The sequence below is a fragment of the Astyanax mexicanus genome, chromosome 15 (genome assembly GCF_023375975.1).
Source record: "Astyanax mexicanus isolate ESR-SI-001 chromosome 15, AstMex3_surface, whole genome shotgun sequence".
Taxonomy (NCBI): domain Eukaryota; kingdom Metazoa; phylum Chordata; class Actinopteri; order Characiformes; family Acestrorhamphidae; genus Astyanax; species Astyanax mexicanus.
The window spans coordinates 26589506-26606136 of NC_064422.1; the positions used below are offsets into that span (position 1 = coordinate 26589506).

The 16631-nt window shown below is 39.1% G+C and overlaps 1 protein-coding gene across 3 annotated transcripts in view; it reads right to left on the reverse strand.

Annotated features, from left to right (window-relative positions):
* The window catches only part of plxdc1 (plexin domain containing 1), a 66307-nt gene that overhangs the window by 36981 nt on the left and 12695 nt on the right, over positions 1-16631 (reverse strand). For all 3 annotated transcript variants that reach the window (XM_007234083.4, XM_007234084.4, XM_007234082.4), the window contains exon 2: positions 8148-9886. In XM_007234083.4, coding sequence (XP_007234145.3) covers positions 8148-8223 — 76 coding nt within the window. In that variant the 5' untranslated portion in view covers positions 8224-9886. The remainder of the gene's footprint in view (positions 1-8147; positions 9887-16631) is intronic.

The following is a 16631-nucleotide window of genomic DNA, read 5'->3' on the forward strand; positions in this document are numbered from 1 at the left end:
CAGGAAGAAGGGGACTGTAAACGCTCACCCTGAAGAAATTAGTTCATTTTCAAGGTTTTAAAATCTCATTTCCATGTTGAACAGACAATTCCTGAACTAGGTTTGAAATTAAGCCTAAACCAACACTAACCAACTGTTAAATATGGTGGTGGTAGAAAGATGCTGTGGAGTTGTCTTGTTGCCAGTGGTATGTAGATGGAATAACGAAGAATGAGAATAACCTCAAAATCTAATTCGAAAATTTGGTTAAAACTTGAACACAAGTGGGTGTTGGAAAGGACTTGGAAAGGCAGGTGACTCCAAGCATCTGGGATGAGGAGACTCTCAGCCCTCATAACAATTCTATATCAGATAGACAAATCCTAAATTAAGCTTGAATTAAGCCTGACTAGCCAGAAAGGTGCATTCATGAGGAGACTATCAACACTTACCAGGAGAAAGTAGGTCATTTTTGATGTTTATTCATGTTCATACCAGATAGGCAAGTCCTGAATTAAGCTTGCATTAAGCCTGAATTAAGTCTGACTTTGTCAGGAAGGTGTCTCCAAGCAGCAAAGCACAGTGCACACTGTAAGGACATTTGTACATTTTTGAGATTGATAAGTAAATCCTCAGTTAAGCTCAAATCAAATCCTTAACCCTGTGAAGCATGACTTTTCCAAAATAGTATCACCAAACAGTGGGATCAGATACGGATAAAGTGTGTAATAAGTATGAATTAAGCCTGAGTTGGCCAAGATGGTGCCAAGCAACTGTGAATTAAATTTGTGAATTTTATTCATCATTCATCCCTTTTCTATTTTAGGTTTCAGGCAAATCCTGAATTAAGTCTGAATTAAGCCTACACTAAGACTGTCATGGCCAGGAAGGTGCCTCCAAGCAGCAGAAGAAACTATTAGCACTTAATGTGAGGAAATGAGTTCATTTTTCTGAGATTGATTCAACACATTTCCATATCAGATAGGTAAATTCCAAATTAAGCCTCAAGGCTCGACCCTGAATCTATAAATCAGTCTGCCTGTCGCTTTGTACTCGACAGTCTGAGATCTGAGAACATGTATGGGAGCCGATAGCCTGAGTTATAAGTTCCACATGAGCACTTCATGGCACATGCGAAGGCTTTCGACTCTCGAGGGGAAGAGTTCGATCTGGCACAAAGTTCGAGACTGTAACCATAGCACCCAATCACAAATAGAGTCAGCTGCACTGATAGCTGCAAAAAACAGGAGACAGAAAGAGAGGAAAAGGGAGAGAACGAAAGTGAGAGAGAAAGAGAGAGAGAGAGAAAGAGATCATGGCTGAGGTACATGCCTGAACTATCCATCTCAGACGATGTCTAGAATTCAAACCATATGAGGACGGCCAGTGTCAGCACGGTTTTATCAAAGTCTTTAAAGTGTGATGTCCAGAGTGACCTAAAACGAAAACACGTGGTGAGCCTCGGTTTGTTATCATTAATTTCCGTATATCAAAGGTTTGGATTCAGGTTATATTTATGCGTGTTAAGTCTGCTCTCTCTGTTCCTGAACCTTGATATGTGTTCAAGTTCAACAGCCAGTGTTACAGTGTTTATTCTGACACCACAATGTCATGGCAACAGTGTTGTAACACGCTGTATTTTTCTTTTTTGTCACAAAGTAAAGCTTTCTGTGTCTCTGATGTTTTCAGGTATGCAATTAATCCCCACATTAACTGTCCAACAAGTGAGAAATGCTGAAGAGAGCGGAATAAGATGTAAAACCTTAAGCAAAAGCTCCGAGTGGTCCAATAGACTAAGAGTTGCCACTATGATCAGGAGATCGCCGGTTCGAATCCTGTCCATGTAGCTTGCCATTGGCTACCGGAGCCCCGAGAGAGCACAAATGGAATTGCTCCCACAAAATCCCACTTACTACCTTGTTAACCTTAGGTGTGCTAACAGCCTGTCTCAGAATGATGACATCAAACTCGGCTAGCAAATCTTTGCCTATAACTGGTGTCAGATAGTCCAAACTACTGCTTGAGGGTCAAGCTGGTCATCTAGGCATACTTAGGCAAAACAGATTCAATGGTAGTAAGCAAGCTGGTTTGGAACAAAAGGTTTAAAATAATTTGCTTTCTGAATTAGATTCTAAATAATTAGGACTAAAATGTCCTAAAAATGAGTAGACACAAAACAATTTATACTTATTAATAAATATTTAGTACTGCATAATTAAGAAATATTGAATAATTAGATACTGAATAAGCAGTATGTACTATACACTGAGTGTTTGCCAACTTTAATGGTAAATAATTTGTAGCAACTGAATAGTTATTAGGTATTGAATAATGTTAAGAGACTAAAAAAAGTAGTACTTACTGAATAATTTGTGGGTGCTGAATAGGTACTATGCCCTAAATGAGTAGGTACTCAAAAGGTACTACTTGTTTAATAATTTGTAGATTCTGAATAAGTAGTCTTTATTGACGTCTTTATTCCAGTAGGTACTAAAATAAGCACAAAAATTAAGACATAAAGCTGGGTTTTAGGGGGATAAGCTGTTTAGTTTTATTTTAACTCTTAACCAGTACAGCATATGTCTGTATTTGGGTTTAATGTGCTGACAGGTCTATCTGTATCAATTTGACCTGGTTGACCACTTTGGTCATGCTGGTCAACCACATTGGTAAGTGGGTTGACAACCTTGGTCATGCTGGTTGTTGAGCATAATCATCCTTGTAAACCATTAAACAAATCAAATCAAAACCATGCGGGCCAACCAGATTGATATGCTTCAGCTGCAATGGATATATATTTTCTATTTATTTCAGCAGAGCAGTGTGTTCTCTATATCACTGTTACTCAAACCAGCCCTCAGAGAATCAATTCTACACTTTCTAGACGTTCCCAATCCAACATCTCAAAGAACAAGAACAAAAATGTGAACTGTGTTTAGATTGTGTTTTATGACGGTAGGATGTGGAACTGATTTAAACTCAAACATCTGCCAGTATCTCAAAAAGAGATATAGTGAAAGAAAAAGACAGGGAAAGACTGACTGATAGAATAACACAGCATCCATTACAGCTAAACAGTCTATATATCAAAAGAACAGGCCCTGCTTCTCATAATGGGCAGTGATCTCTACCCGCATTAACTGCATACACTTCCCTCATTCCAACTACATAACAAATTAGGCACATAATTGAGATCAAATAATTGATAGCTATAGTACATTTCATTCTTACATTTAATCACTGCATCATAAATCATAGTTGGATTTTTTTTCACCAGTCTTTGCTATGTTACTTGTGAGACATTTGACTGGCAAATCACACAAGGTGAATAACACCACTAACTGAAAGCACACAGCAATAAAAACAAGGAACATGGACATGTTTATTGGCTACTTTTGTCATTGCATTGCTGTGAAATCAATTCAAACAAGATTACTATCATTGAGGGAGCTCTTGGTTTAGCCATTTACGAAAGGTAATTTACTCAGGACTGTGCTGTCTGACTTTTAAAACCAAGGAACTTGCAGATTCATACTGGATTAAGGAAACACTTCAATACTTTTTCAACCAAGTCTTTATCTACTGCAATTGGGGAATATACAGCTCTGGAAAAAATAAGAGACCACTTAAAAATGATGAGTTTGTTTGATTTCACCAAATTGAAAACCGCTGGAATATAATGAAGAGGAAGACGCACAATCACAAGCCATCAAACCAATCTGAACTGCTTCAATTTGTGCACCAGGAGTGGCATAAAGTTATCCAAAAGCAGTGTGTAAGACTGGTGGAGGAGAACATGACAAGATGCATGGAAACTGTGATTACACCCAGGGTTAATCCACCAAATATTGATTCCTGAACTCTTAGAACTTGCATTATTTGAGGTCTGAGAGCTCTGCATCTTTTTGTTATTTCAGCCATTTCTCATTTTCTGCAAATAAATGCTCTAAATGACAATATTTTTGTTTCAATTTAGAGAAACTGAAGTATTTTTTTTCCAGAGCTGTATGTTTTCCTTTTGAATGGACCCTCTGAATTGCTTTATAAGGTCACCAAAAACAGTGGTTGGGACTATTAGCCCTTCAGTTTTGGGTTTAAAGGACAAAGCTCATGCAAAAAACACACAAGGCTATTATACACTATTATACAACATATTATGCTACATATTATACTACATATTAGTGATGCTACCCTTGAACCTGAAGCTTCGAGGCGTGTGTTGAAAAAACGACACGCATTGGTTCGAATCACTGAGCCGATGCTTGATTCGTTCTACAAAGATCACGTGACCAATGACGTCCGAAGCTTCATTTCGGCACACAACCACGTGACTGCTTCAGGGAAAGATTCAAAAGCGGCAAATCCTGGCGCGCAGTTCGAGGGTTGTTAGCGGAGATACAGAGACAGAGAGAGAGAGAGAGAGAGAGAGAGAGAGAGAGAGAGATAGATAGATAGATAGATAGATAGATAGATAGATAGATAGATAGATAGATAGATAGATAAGATAAGATAAGATATAGATAGATCATATATAGATAGATAGATAAGATATAGATAGTAGATAATAAAATATTAGAATGGAACCAGTAAGAAAAAGAGGCCGTTCTGAAGTTTGGGAACACTTTGAACTTTTGCCATCAAATAAGGTAGAAAATTATTATTTAGAAAATATAAACTTTGAAAGAATACTATGCCTTTTAGACATATGGCATTTTATTAGTTCTGTAAGAGTGTACAATAAATAAATATATATATATATATATATATATATATATATATATATATATATATATATATATATCCTCATAGTTCAATGTGTGTACTGTCATGGCATACATCCAGTAAAAGTGTTGCCTTATGACAACATATTTTGAAATAACCAACTGAACCCCAGCACTGTGGAAAATTTTTTATTCCTAAATAAAAACTAAATTACACATGTACATAACCACGTCCATTAAATATGTGCCCCCTGCCCCTTACACAAGCACCTTCACCTTTATGAGCATACATTTCTTTCATCAAATTCTTCCATATCCCCCATGCAGCATATCTACATGAGCCTTGCCTATGGAAAAATAGGCAATGGACTAGTGATACATGTAAACATGTTACAACCCCTGCTTGGAAAGATGTGAATAATAGTGAATAATATAATTTTAAAATTTGGTATATTAACAGATTAATAACATGGTGAAGGGAAAAAAGCAACAATGTGAATGCAATTAGAATTACAAGTGTAGTTTCTCCAGTGTGCCTTATCAAGGTACATTCTAAGTGTATTATATATTAATTAAAAATATATTACAGTTATGTCTTTTAATATAATGCATTAAATTATCCAGACATCAAAGTATTCTTCCATTTCCTTTTTTCAGTTTTTATTTAAACCTCAAATGTCATGTAAATGCACTGGAACAGGTTTAAAAACTGTAAAAAGACAAAAAAACGCCCCTCGTCCTTTAAATACACAAAGCACTTTCAGGTTTTGCCCACCAGGTGCCGCTGATGTCCACTGTGTTATGAAGCTCCGAGTAATGAACCTTTTTTCGATACAATTAGGAAAAAGGCTTCAGTGCTTCAGAAAGCCTCGGTTTGCCATCACTACTACATATTGTGTCTCTTAGCTGCTGCCATGTCATATGGAAGCTAAAGAATGCTCACTGACCTACAGCATATGCATGTAGGTCCTCTTGTATTGAATGTGATATCTGTCAAATTTACTTATCAGTACTTTATCTTATCTGTGTGCACTGTCCACTGTAGGTGGTAATGGCTTTTTTATGTATTCCCAGTACACGAAGCACTTCAAGGTTCAAGGAATGATAAATTCAACTTTTAAAAACGAATGTCCATTTTTAATCCATCTGGCACTTACTTAAGTTTCATGATTAATTTACATACTGCTGTTTCTTGACTTCTGTCAACTGTCTATTAGCCTCTGTAATCTGTTATCTGTAGCATCATGAGTAATCACATAAACTGCATTGCTTTTACGCACCCAGAAATGGGGGTCTGCAGTTTAACCGTGCTCCGCTTCAGGGCTTCGCACATGCTCAGTGCGTCCTCGGCTGCGCAGAACATGATGCCCAGGTGCAGAAGTGGATCATGCAGGACATGCGTTCATATAGGTCACTCACAAACACAAATCTGTTGCGCGAAAACCCTGAGAGCCCTTGTGCTCCCCTTCACGGGATGAATGGAGGATGCAAGTTGCAAAGTGTGTCACATGTGTGCATACATTTGCGCATGTATGGCCCCCTCACACACACTCACACAGTGATGTGGTGGGCCTGGTTGGCTCTCTGAGGGAGCAGCATGAGAGCCGAGAGGCACAGGAGGGACAGAGGCCAGAGAAAGTAGAGCAGCGCTGCTGCCTGGCAGAGAGGAGAAGAACCAGGACTGCTAAAAATACAGCATCTCCAAGGAGGACAGAAATACACACACACACACCCATATACATACACACACATACGCACATTTACACACTCACACACACAGGGTGTGTACCACTAAAAGGAGAACAATAACACATGTATTAACCCCATTCACACTTATTTCAATTTCAAGTGCACACTCGCATGTAATACAGGGCCATATTGTAACAGGTGGAAAAAAACTTTGTCTACATTTTTGACGCTTTTATTTGACTTCAAACTTAAGCTGTCAACGTAATTTCATAACAAATAAGAGTAAAATTACATTAACTACACTTAAAAGTTCAGAATGTTTTGGTTATCCCCTGTAAAGCTTAAAAATTATTACTATGACATAAATTAATAGATGGTTTAGCACAGATTTGTCGTTAGTAAACATACTGAAGTACAGAAATGCACTAAACTGATTTCAGTTTAATTTAATTGTTTATATTTACTCTGAATGAAAATCAGTCAAAATTCTGCCATCCCATCTGTTTTCAAAGAAATAACTTGACATTTTCAGTATGTTTTAAGCACAATTTCTATTAATTTGCTGAATTGAACATTTAAAAAACTTAAACGCATGACAGGCTGATAGAAATTGTCAAAATCAACCCACATTTTTATTATGGAGATGCAGCTAAACAGAATGTGCTAAGCAAAATGTGCAGATGTATTATCACTGTAATACTGTAATAACATATATAAAAAAAAGTCAAGCTTCCTAAAATATTGCATTTGACCATATATTAACAACAAATGCTATTTCTCTTTTTACAGGAGAGAAGCTGTCAAACTGTCAATGGAAGTGGAAAAGTGAGCAAAAATTGAGAGGTGCATGTCTTGCAGCACTCTCTTTCTCTCTCTCTCTCTGTTTTATTTGATCTTATAGGGGGTGTGTTATTGGACATTTACAACACTCATATAATCTACAGGGTAGCTGTGTTAATATGGCTTTGTGGAATTTTTAGGGCAGGTTTGCAACACATGTTCCCAAACATGTGTGCATCTGTGTGTGTGTGTGTATGTAATCTGGAACACAGACACACACACACACACACACACATAGCACCCCAGCTATGTGTGCGAGATGTTCTCTGTGTGTGCACATATATGCGTGTGCCTGCCAGGAGCCAGTCCAGTACTCTGTAAAAGAACACTCTACAAACGTGTGTATGTGTGTGTGTGTGTGTGTGTGTGTGTGTGTGTGTGTGTGTGTGTGTGTGTGTTTGTGTGTGTGTTGCCTGTTTCCTCTGACTCATGCAAATCCATTGAGTTCACTTACTTAAGTCTTAAGCACAAGGAAACCCACAAAGCAAAACACACACACACACACACACAGACGCAAAACAACAGCCCAAGTGATTCTCAGCCCACATGAACTTGCTTCTAATGAGTCAATTTCCACTGTAAAGGGACACACAGTGGGAGTTGATGGAAGCGAACAGTGATGGGAAAGCTGGTGCTGCTTTCATCATCCCAGTGAGAGTGTGTCCAAATGTTATGTTTTACATGTGAGGCACTGAATTGTGAAATGTGAATCACTTCCACAGGTACAGAACGCATTACATCAGTTGTCAAAAGTAAGTGAACTGAACAGCAACTAGTGTTTGAAGAAATATGTTACTGCACTTGTTTTCCAGAGAAGAGCAGCACCTTGCTGATCTACTTCTAGAACAAGTCTTTTACCTGTGTATGTCTGTCTCTCTTCAAGTGTGTGTGTGTGTGTGTGTGTTTCAGTGATCTTACCTGATAGCTCCTGACTCCATACCCTGGCCAGTTCAGCCTGCGATAGACAGATAAGCAGCACAGCACACAGACCCATGGCCACCTCTCTCTTCTCTCTCTTTCACTCCTTCACTCGCTCCTCTCCTCTTCTTACTCCTCCTCTCCTCTCCCTCCTCGGCGTCGCTCCGCTCTCACCTCGCTCCTCTTTTTCCTCTGTGTGCTCTGACCGACTCTGCTTTCTCCTGCACTTTAGTCCTCCCTCTCTCTCTTTCTCTCTCTCTGGTTCTTCCCTCCCTCCACTCTCTCCTCCTCTCTCACTCTTTTCCACTCAGATAAAAAAGAGAAAAAAAGAAGAAGAAATGTAACAACAACAAAAACAACAACAGATTCAGAGTTGTCTAGCCTTTTTTCTCTTCCTTCGTTCCTCCTCTCCCTAAATTCTGGGATGTGGTCGTCATGGTAATACAAGAGTTCAAGGAGGGACAGTCCGGCAAATAGTTCAGGAAAAAACTCATTGCTTCCTCTTTCTCTCTGTACATTCTACACACTATTTCTATCACTCTTGCTCTCCCTCTCTTTCTCCCTCTTTTTCTGCCCCTGTCTTTGCTTCTCTATCTCTCTCTCTCTCTTTCTCTCTTGTGTTCACTTTGTCTGTGTGTCTGTCTCTCTGTTTCTCTTTCTTAATTTCCCTCTCTCCCCCTCTTTCTTAATTTCCCTCTCTTTTTTAGTCTGTTTTTCATCTCCTTCCCCTCTTTCTCATTTTCCTATCGTTATATGTTTTCCCTATCTCCTTTCTTTCTCTCTTTCTCATTTTTAGTCTGTTTACCTAATTCTTTCTCTCTTTCACTGTTTTCTCCTCATGTTCTGTGTTTTCCTTTCTCCCACTTTATTCCACACTTCACTGGTTTGTCTTTCATTCTCTATCCATCTTTGTTTTCAGGCTGTTTGTTACCATATTTATTGTTCTTAATTTTGGCTCTCTTTTCTCTCTCTCTCTCTACTTCTCTCCTCAAGTCTGTTTGTCCTGTCTCTTTCTTTCTCTCTTTTTTAGACTGTTTTGTCTTCTCTCTCTCTCTCTCTCTTGCACACACACTGTTTTTCTCTTTTTCTTGCTCCTGCCAATGTCTCTCCCTCTCTTTCTGTGTTTCCCTTCCTCTCATTGTTGTTTCCCATATTTTCTCTTTTTTTTCTCTTCTCTTTATCTTTTTCCCAGACAGTTTCACTCATCTCTCTTTCTTTCTATCTTCTTTTCTTTTTGTGGACTGGTCTGGATCTGAAGCAAGGCTGAGTCTACTACACACACAAATATTTATATATTTCTTCTTTTCCCTTTCTTCAAAAACAAGCCTGAGCCCCCCGAAGTTGTGAATAGCTCCACCTAGTGGAAAAGATGCTGCATAACTAACACAATCAGTCAGTATCAATCCATTCATCATCAGTGTGCACAGAAATGCAATGTCGTTCTGATGAATTGATACATGGAGGCTCTGTAAACTATTAAAAAGGCCTATAGAAACACTGGTGGGCTCTTAATGTGAACACACTTTCATCAGTTTCAATCTGAAACATCTAACTGCAGTGCAACATGCCTCAGTGACATGATTTTGGACTTCTTGGACCTACATGTGACAGAAGCAAAAGGCCAAACATAATATTTACCCACGCTCACGCTGACCCGCAGCTCGTCGCCTGGCAGCGGGTGAGAACAGTGTAATTCCGCACAGCTCCACTGGCACAGTGAGGGAATCGAGTGGAACAAGCTGAAAATAAAAATCCCACACAGCTGCTGAACATGATCAGATGCCAATACACCCACACACAGATTAGCTCTCCAGAATCAAACCCATGAGGAGACACACGCACTCACACACATATGCTGTCTCTTTGAAACACAGACACACATAAAACACACACAGGCACACAGAAACAAACACACACATATGCTGTCAGAGTTAAACACACTATCAAACACACTTACACTCACACATATACTCACATACACTCAGTGTCTTCACCAGTGGGCTACTGTCAGGCTAATAAAAACTGAGGTTGGCATATGAGGTGATTCCCTGACAAGCCTCTAGGCAATACCTCGGCTCACGCCGCTAATCCGATTTACAGAAAAAGAAAATGTTTAAAGCAAAGCATTGGTAAAAATAATAAATCCAAGCTAAACGTCAAGAGCCTGTTTTAGCCGTCCTACACGAGGTTGAAATATACTGCCTGGAGGCAGTAAAGCAGTCAAATAATGAATAAAAAATGACAAAATCTTCAGCCTGGATGAGATATTGAAGGCCACTGAGCAGCTCCAGTGTCCTTGTATTGGTCTGAATGAAGTGTGATGGATAAGGCTTGTTATAAAGACGGACAGTAGATCAGTCAGTTAAGAAATGGCAGGCCAGCTTGTTTTCCCTCTAATTTTCTGAGAGGAGTGTCACTGTACACATCTCAATTACACAGCAGCTACACAAGCGGCCACATTCTTCTTTAATCCCTGGAATACTGAAGTCTGCTTTCACAAAACTCTCTCACTCGCTCTCTCACACATATAGTACAAATTCAGATTAATTATGTGTTATTTAGACTTTGCTAGCACATTTATTTGAAGAGAAGATGTACAAACACAGCGTTCACCAGCGTTCATCAGTAGAATAGACGTTTTTCATGATCGCTGTGTCATTACATGTCTACACACTGTTTAACAGTGTGCTCACCAGTTTCACTCTCATTTGATTGATTTCCTCGTTAAAATAACATGTAATAAGCAGAGCTTTTCAGCTGGAGCTGAACATTTTAATCCTGACGGAGTAGAAACTCAAACACAAAACTGCTATTAACACTTTGGCACTATTGAACACGGAAGTGTGGAAAAGATCTATTAGCTGGCTATTTAACTCAATTAACTAGACTAGCTACCTAGCCTGCAAACTATAAGATAACTGGCTGCCAGCAAATTAGCAACATTACTCCATGATAATTACTTTACAACATTACTCCATGTTAATTACATGAATGTGTTTGAAAGCATTAGTTGTGAAGTGGTGAACAGGTAGAGTTAGTGGTGTACAGTGAATAGCCATATTTGAGTAATGTTCTAATCCATATTATGGCTAAAAATACTCAACTAAGAAAGAAAAAATATATATTAAAAAAAATGAAGGTCAGTCAATCCGAAAAAAAAACAAAACATCAAGGACGTTGACAGTATTCTCAGTTGCAGTCTCAAATGCAATCAAAAATATTATGATGAAACTGGCTCTCATCAGAAATGCCCCAGAAATGGAAGACCAGGAGTTACTTCTGTTGCACAGGATAAGTTTATCAGAGTTGCCAACTTCAGAAACCACAAGTTACCCACACCCCAGAGTGCGTGACATGCTTGTTTTGGTTTGTTTAATACTTGTAAGTTTACTACATGATCCTCTATGTATTCCTTATGAAATAGGTGACTTAGTTTGGAGAGACATGTCATCTGCTGGTGTTGATCCACTGTGTTTTATTATTAAGTCTTAATTGATTTACAATGTAGTAAAAACTGGTACTGTATGACTGGTACTGTTTAAAAAAAGTAAAATAAACTTTACAAGATGTTCATTATATGAAAAGGTTGGAATCCTTGGCCAATTACAAATTTTGATTTCTAAAAAAAAAATTTCTGGATTTCTACAGTAGGTAGCTTCTACGGTTGGAAAAACGTTGCTAAAGTGCCATCTGGAGTAGCCAAAAAGATACTAATTTTCTTTTTGGCGTTCCCTAAAAAAAAAACAAATAGAAAAGAGTGCCTTCTAGACCATAGAAAGTGTCCCAAAGGTTTCCCTTTCCAGTGGAGAAAATGGCATGTGGTGAAAAAGTGAAGTAGGTGCTCTTCTAATGAACCGTTAAATGTGATGTGGTTCCCTATAGGTGCACACTGTATTTGATGGTTCAAATATGAATACAAATTAAATTGTAAATTGTCTGCATTCACACTAGCAGGTGACAGAATGCCAAGCCCCTGGTCATTTTCTATTGGAGGATGAGATTTGTAGCCATGTTTTGGTGAGAAACTGCAAGCAAAATACAAGATTGGAGCATCAAATGCAGTTGAGACTTTCTTAACTTTACTTTGTGAAGTGACATTTAAAGCTGATTGTACCAACGTGTATAAATTTGTTTGGGAGCAGAAAACATATTAAAAGAAAAATTAAGCATAAAATGAACCAACACGCTAAGCGGCCATGCTAATACACACCCATATGCGACAACGCAAGTATCCACAAACAGAACCACCAGAGACAAACTTGGAGCACCATGAGTGCCTCATGATTGACTTGTCGCCTGCCAGTATGAATTACCCAACATGTGTAAAGCAATCTAGTACAACATGCTCAGCATCCCCAGCACAATGTCTGTTCTTAAAGCATTAAAAGGGTTATTGCTGATCTAGGCCCACCACTTTTACTCTAAGCTTCAGTAAAAATCTGGGCACACTGACCCAACTTTCCACAACAAAGACCAACATTGGCAGTTACCTGTATAGTGTTACTGAATTAGAACTGACTGTCCAAATCTGAACAATGCTTCAAAACAATGGAAAACCTTCTGGACACTCCAAACTATTACACACAGCTATGCACAGTAATCCCATGTTCATGTTTGTTAGTGTTTGCTGGAGAACATTGGGTTGGTGAGTTCTGGGTTTTAAAAAAACGATGTTGTCAGATCAGCACAACAAAAACAACATTCTCTAGCACCTCATATTCACAGAGCAGACGGCCATACCATCTGCCAATGTGAGAAAATGTGGGATGCTGGATGTTGTGCAGACGAGCGCGGGTGGGAGACCCTGCTGAAAATACATTGGGTTGGGATCTGAACTGGGACACTGTGTACAGTGTTCTAAAACCATGCCTGGAAGTGGGTTATGCACTGTTTGTTTGTTTGTTTTTCTTCCACCGGATGGACGCAGGGTAATATAGCGACAGTTATAGGCACTTTTAAGGGTCTACGTGAACCGATAAAACAGCTTGAATAGCTCTGGGTGAAATCCCCACAGAAGAGAGGTCACAATCTTAGAGCTTGTTCCCATTTGCCGAAGCCAGTAAAAGTTTTTTCGGCATAAACATGCCTAAACAACAAGCAACTTGTTTGACAGGCAGAGAGACGCTGATTCAGCCTGAAAGAACTGTATTTAAAATCACTGCCTTTCGTTTAAATCCCCACGATGAGTATTTTTGTCATTTGTATGATTCACGTCTAAACCTATTTAAGTGGTAAAGTAAAGAGCTGCCATTCCCCGGTGTGTGAAAACTGGGTTCAGATGGACGCCTCGTCAGCGTGCTGCATTTGCACCACGTAATGTGTCCCAAACTGAAACAGCTGTACAGAGTCTTGTGATACGAATCAGTCCTGTCTGAGCAAGACAGATTGGACAGGTCTTTTATCTGTGTGGCCTTAGTTCAAGCCAAAATGTCAAGAATTTTTAATGTTCACTTGGGGTTGTTTACTCTGGAATAGGCCCTGAAAGTTGGTGAAAGCAGGATGAGAAACAGAGATAGTTCTCGCTGTCCAAGTTAATTCACATTCACTGGTGTTAACATCTTTTTGCAATAGGCATTGTCACAAATCACCTTTTTGGACCTTTTCGCAAATCCAAATTCCCCATAAGGATATCAAGACAACCTTTATAAGAGCATGAAGAAGAAATGGGAAAGTAGAAAAGGGGAAACTGAGGGAAATTAGGACAATCATACATTGGGCTGCACCAGAGAAATCTAAGTGAGGACCAAATTGATTTGTTTCATGCAGATGTAGACAGCCATTAATATTAGCTCAATAACAGTGTGTATAGAGTTTCATAGAGTTTCCATGGCCGAGCAGCTCCATTCAAGCTTTACTTCACCAAGCGTAGGTCAGGGAAACAGATACAATATAGTGTATGTCTCAGGCAGATTGTAGGTGTGCCCTAATTAGACACTGGTTCTTGCCACAAAGTTCTTACCCGCCTGCCCTATTTAACGGCTCTCAAAGGCTACTTTTGGGTAGAGCACCTCTTGGTGAGGGACCATTGACTGCTTTACATGCCTCTATGTGAATTTGCAGACTTTATTTTCTTAGCTGACAGACTTTGGGAGGAAACACCTTACTGGACTGAGAGTAGGAGCATCATTTTATAGAATCTAGGACATCCTACCAATGAGAAAAGTTTCAATCCAGTTACAGAGAACACTGAAAAGACAAGACAACAATATTCACTGTACTTCTGTCATACCAGCATGTGTGCAGTGAACACACATACACAATAGTGAGAACATACCAAGGGGGATGAGCTACCAGTGCTGTGGCTTCTGGAGAGCAGTGAAGGTTAATAGCCTTGCTTAAGGACCCAACAGTGGAAGTTTGCTGGTATTGTATCCACACCCCTGTGATTAATAACCTAGTGCTCTTACGACTAAACTACCACTACCCCCAAATATACCACATTCTACCAAGTTCTAAATAGACCACATATAGAAAAGTACTTCACGTCAATATTCCCCATTCAACAGTACTTCTTCATTTGGTTGCATTTGGAAAGTCAACACGAACAATTATGTAATGAAAAGGGTTGGTTTTAGGGCTAATTTTAGCATTTGTTACCATTTAGCCTAACAGACCCATATTCATTATGCTCTGTAGTTAGTAGCCATGTTTTGCTGTTTACATTTTCATTTCCTCAGTTCAGTTTCATCTGTTTCATGTGTTTGGAGAAGGTTTTTTCTCTATATATTTTGTCACACAATGGACAAGTGTGCTGCTTTACACATGCTGCTTGATCTTGGTTTTAATGGGAAATTGAAATTTTCCACCAGAAGACACCATATGAACACATCAGAAATGCAGTGAAAGGAATGTATATTTGAATAGATGCAATTAATGCACATTAATTGGATATTTCTGGTTGGTTGGAGTGATTGAAAACTCCAGCAGCACTGCTGTATCTGATCAATGCACACCTGGGCAAAACAAACTAACATACAACCACCCTGTCAGTAGGCTATCACTGCAGTGTTGAGAATGATCCACCCCCCAAACAATACCTGCTCTGTGGTGGTCCTGTGGGATAGTGACCACTGAAGAACAACAAAATATAAAATATGCCATATTATTTATATTTCTTTATTAATTCAAAGCAAATTAATGGTTGATAAGTTGTTGGCTCAATTGTGCCATAATGATAATAGAAGCAAATCAACGTGAGGTCAGATTTTCCCTTTTGCTGTCTAGAGAAGGAGTTGCTACTAGTAAGCTGCTACTAGTGTGAAGCACGAACGACCCTTGCTCTAGACCTTCCTCCCTATCTCCTCCTTTTCCTCCTTCTCCTAGTCTTCCTCTCCCTCATTCTCTCTATCCACCTGGCACCAAGTACAGCGGCATGGTCCCGATTAGATCAGGAATCCTGCTCGCCCTGCTGTTATTAGAAACAGGTTCGGTGGGGAGGAGAGGACCATGTGAGAGGGCCAACGCCAGCGTCAGAGCAGTCAAACAAAAAGAGAAACAACTGAACAGATTATGTAAGCCCTGTGAAGCCCTCTGTAATTCTAAAATATATTACTCAACATGTTTGTGTTCCATAGAGATTTCCAACATATGCTTTCATAAATGTCTCGACATTGTTTTAGAAGCAAGTGGCATATGTCTTACAGATGTTTAATGCAATATAGTGTCCCTAAATCACCATAAACTCCAGACTAATTATTCAGTTCTCAGTTATTAACCTGAAGGCTTATTTAGACAAGAATTTCCTATCACTCACTTTTGACCTCGCACCTAAGCACATTATTTAAAACCATTTATTTCAGCAATAAGAGAGTGTCTGCCTGAAAAACAGCACATATTATTATAACTGATGCAAATAAACATAATTACAGTAAAACGTAGCAAGAATTTCTCATTTCTAAAGGTCTCCTTGCGTTAAAATTCACTTTTTCTTGTTCCTTATGAAATACTATAGGTCTCTCTGAGTCGTATATGCATGCTGCTTATGAAACTGTTTCTCAGCCTCCCTTGTCTGCAGTAGCTAGTAAAAGAAAAGCCTCCGAAAAATGAGTTGATCCGGAAAGGCGCAGAAGTCTACCTCAACCAGTGAGTTCATGGGCTCGCCCACCTCGGCTTAGAACCGGCCACAGGCTGAGCTGAAACCGGGCTACAGCAGAAGGAGCTAAGCTAGTTTACTCTTTTTATAGGTGTGTTTACACAGCTTGTTGGTCTTAGCTATCTTGTATAAGTAATTTCAGGTTTAAATTGGATCTCCGGTTGATTCCACGTTTTACAGAGACCTTAAATATACACTAGGGAAGCACGGTTTGACAAGGTAGCACAACTCGACAGTTCAGTGTCCTAGTAGATGTGTTCAATTCCATCAGCAGCTCGCCTGTTTTACCATTATTAAGCAAGTATTTACCAAACACTCCAATAAGGAGAGCTTTGGAAATGTTAATGAACACAATGAGGTAAATCCACTACTTTTGGATAACTGTTTTTGTA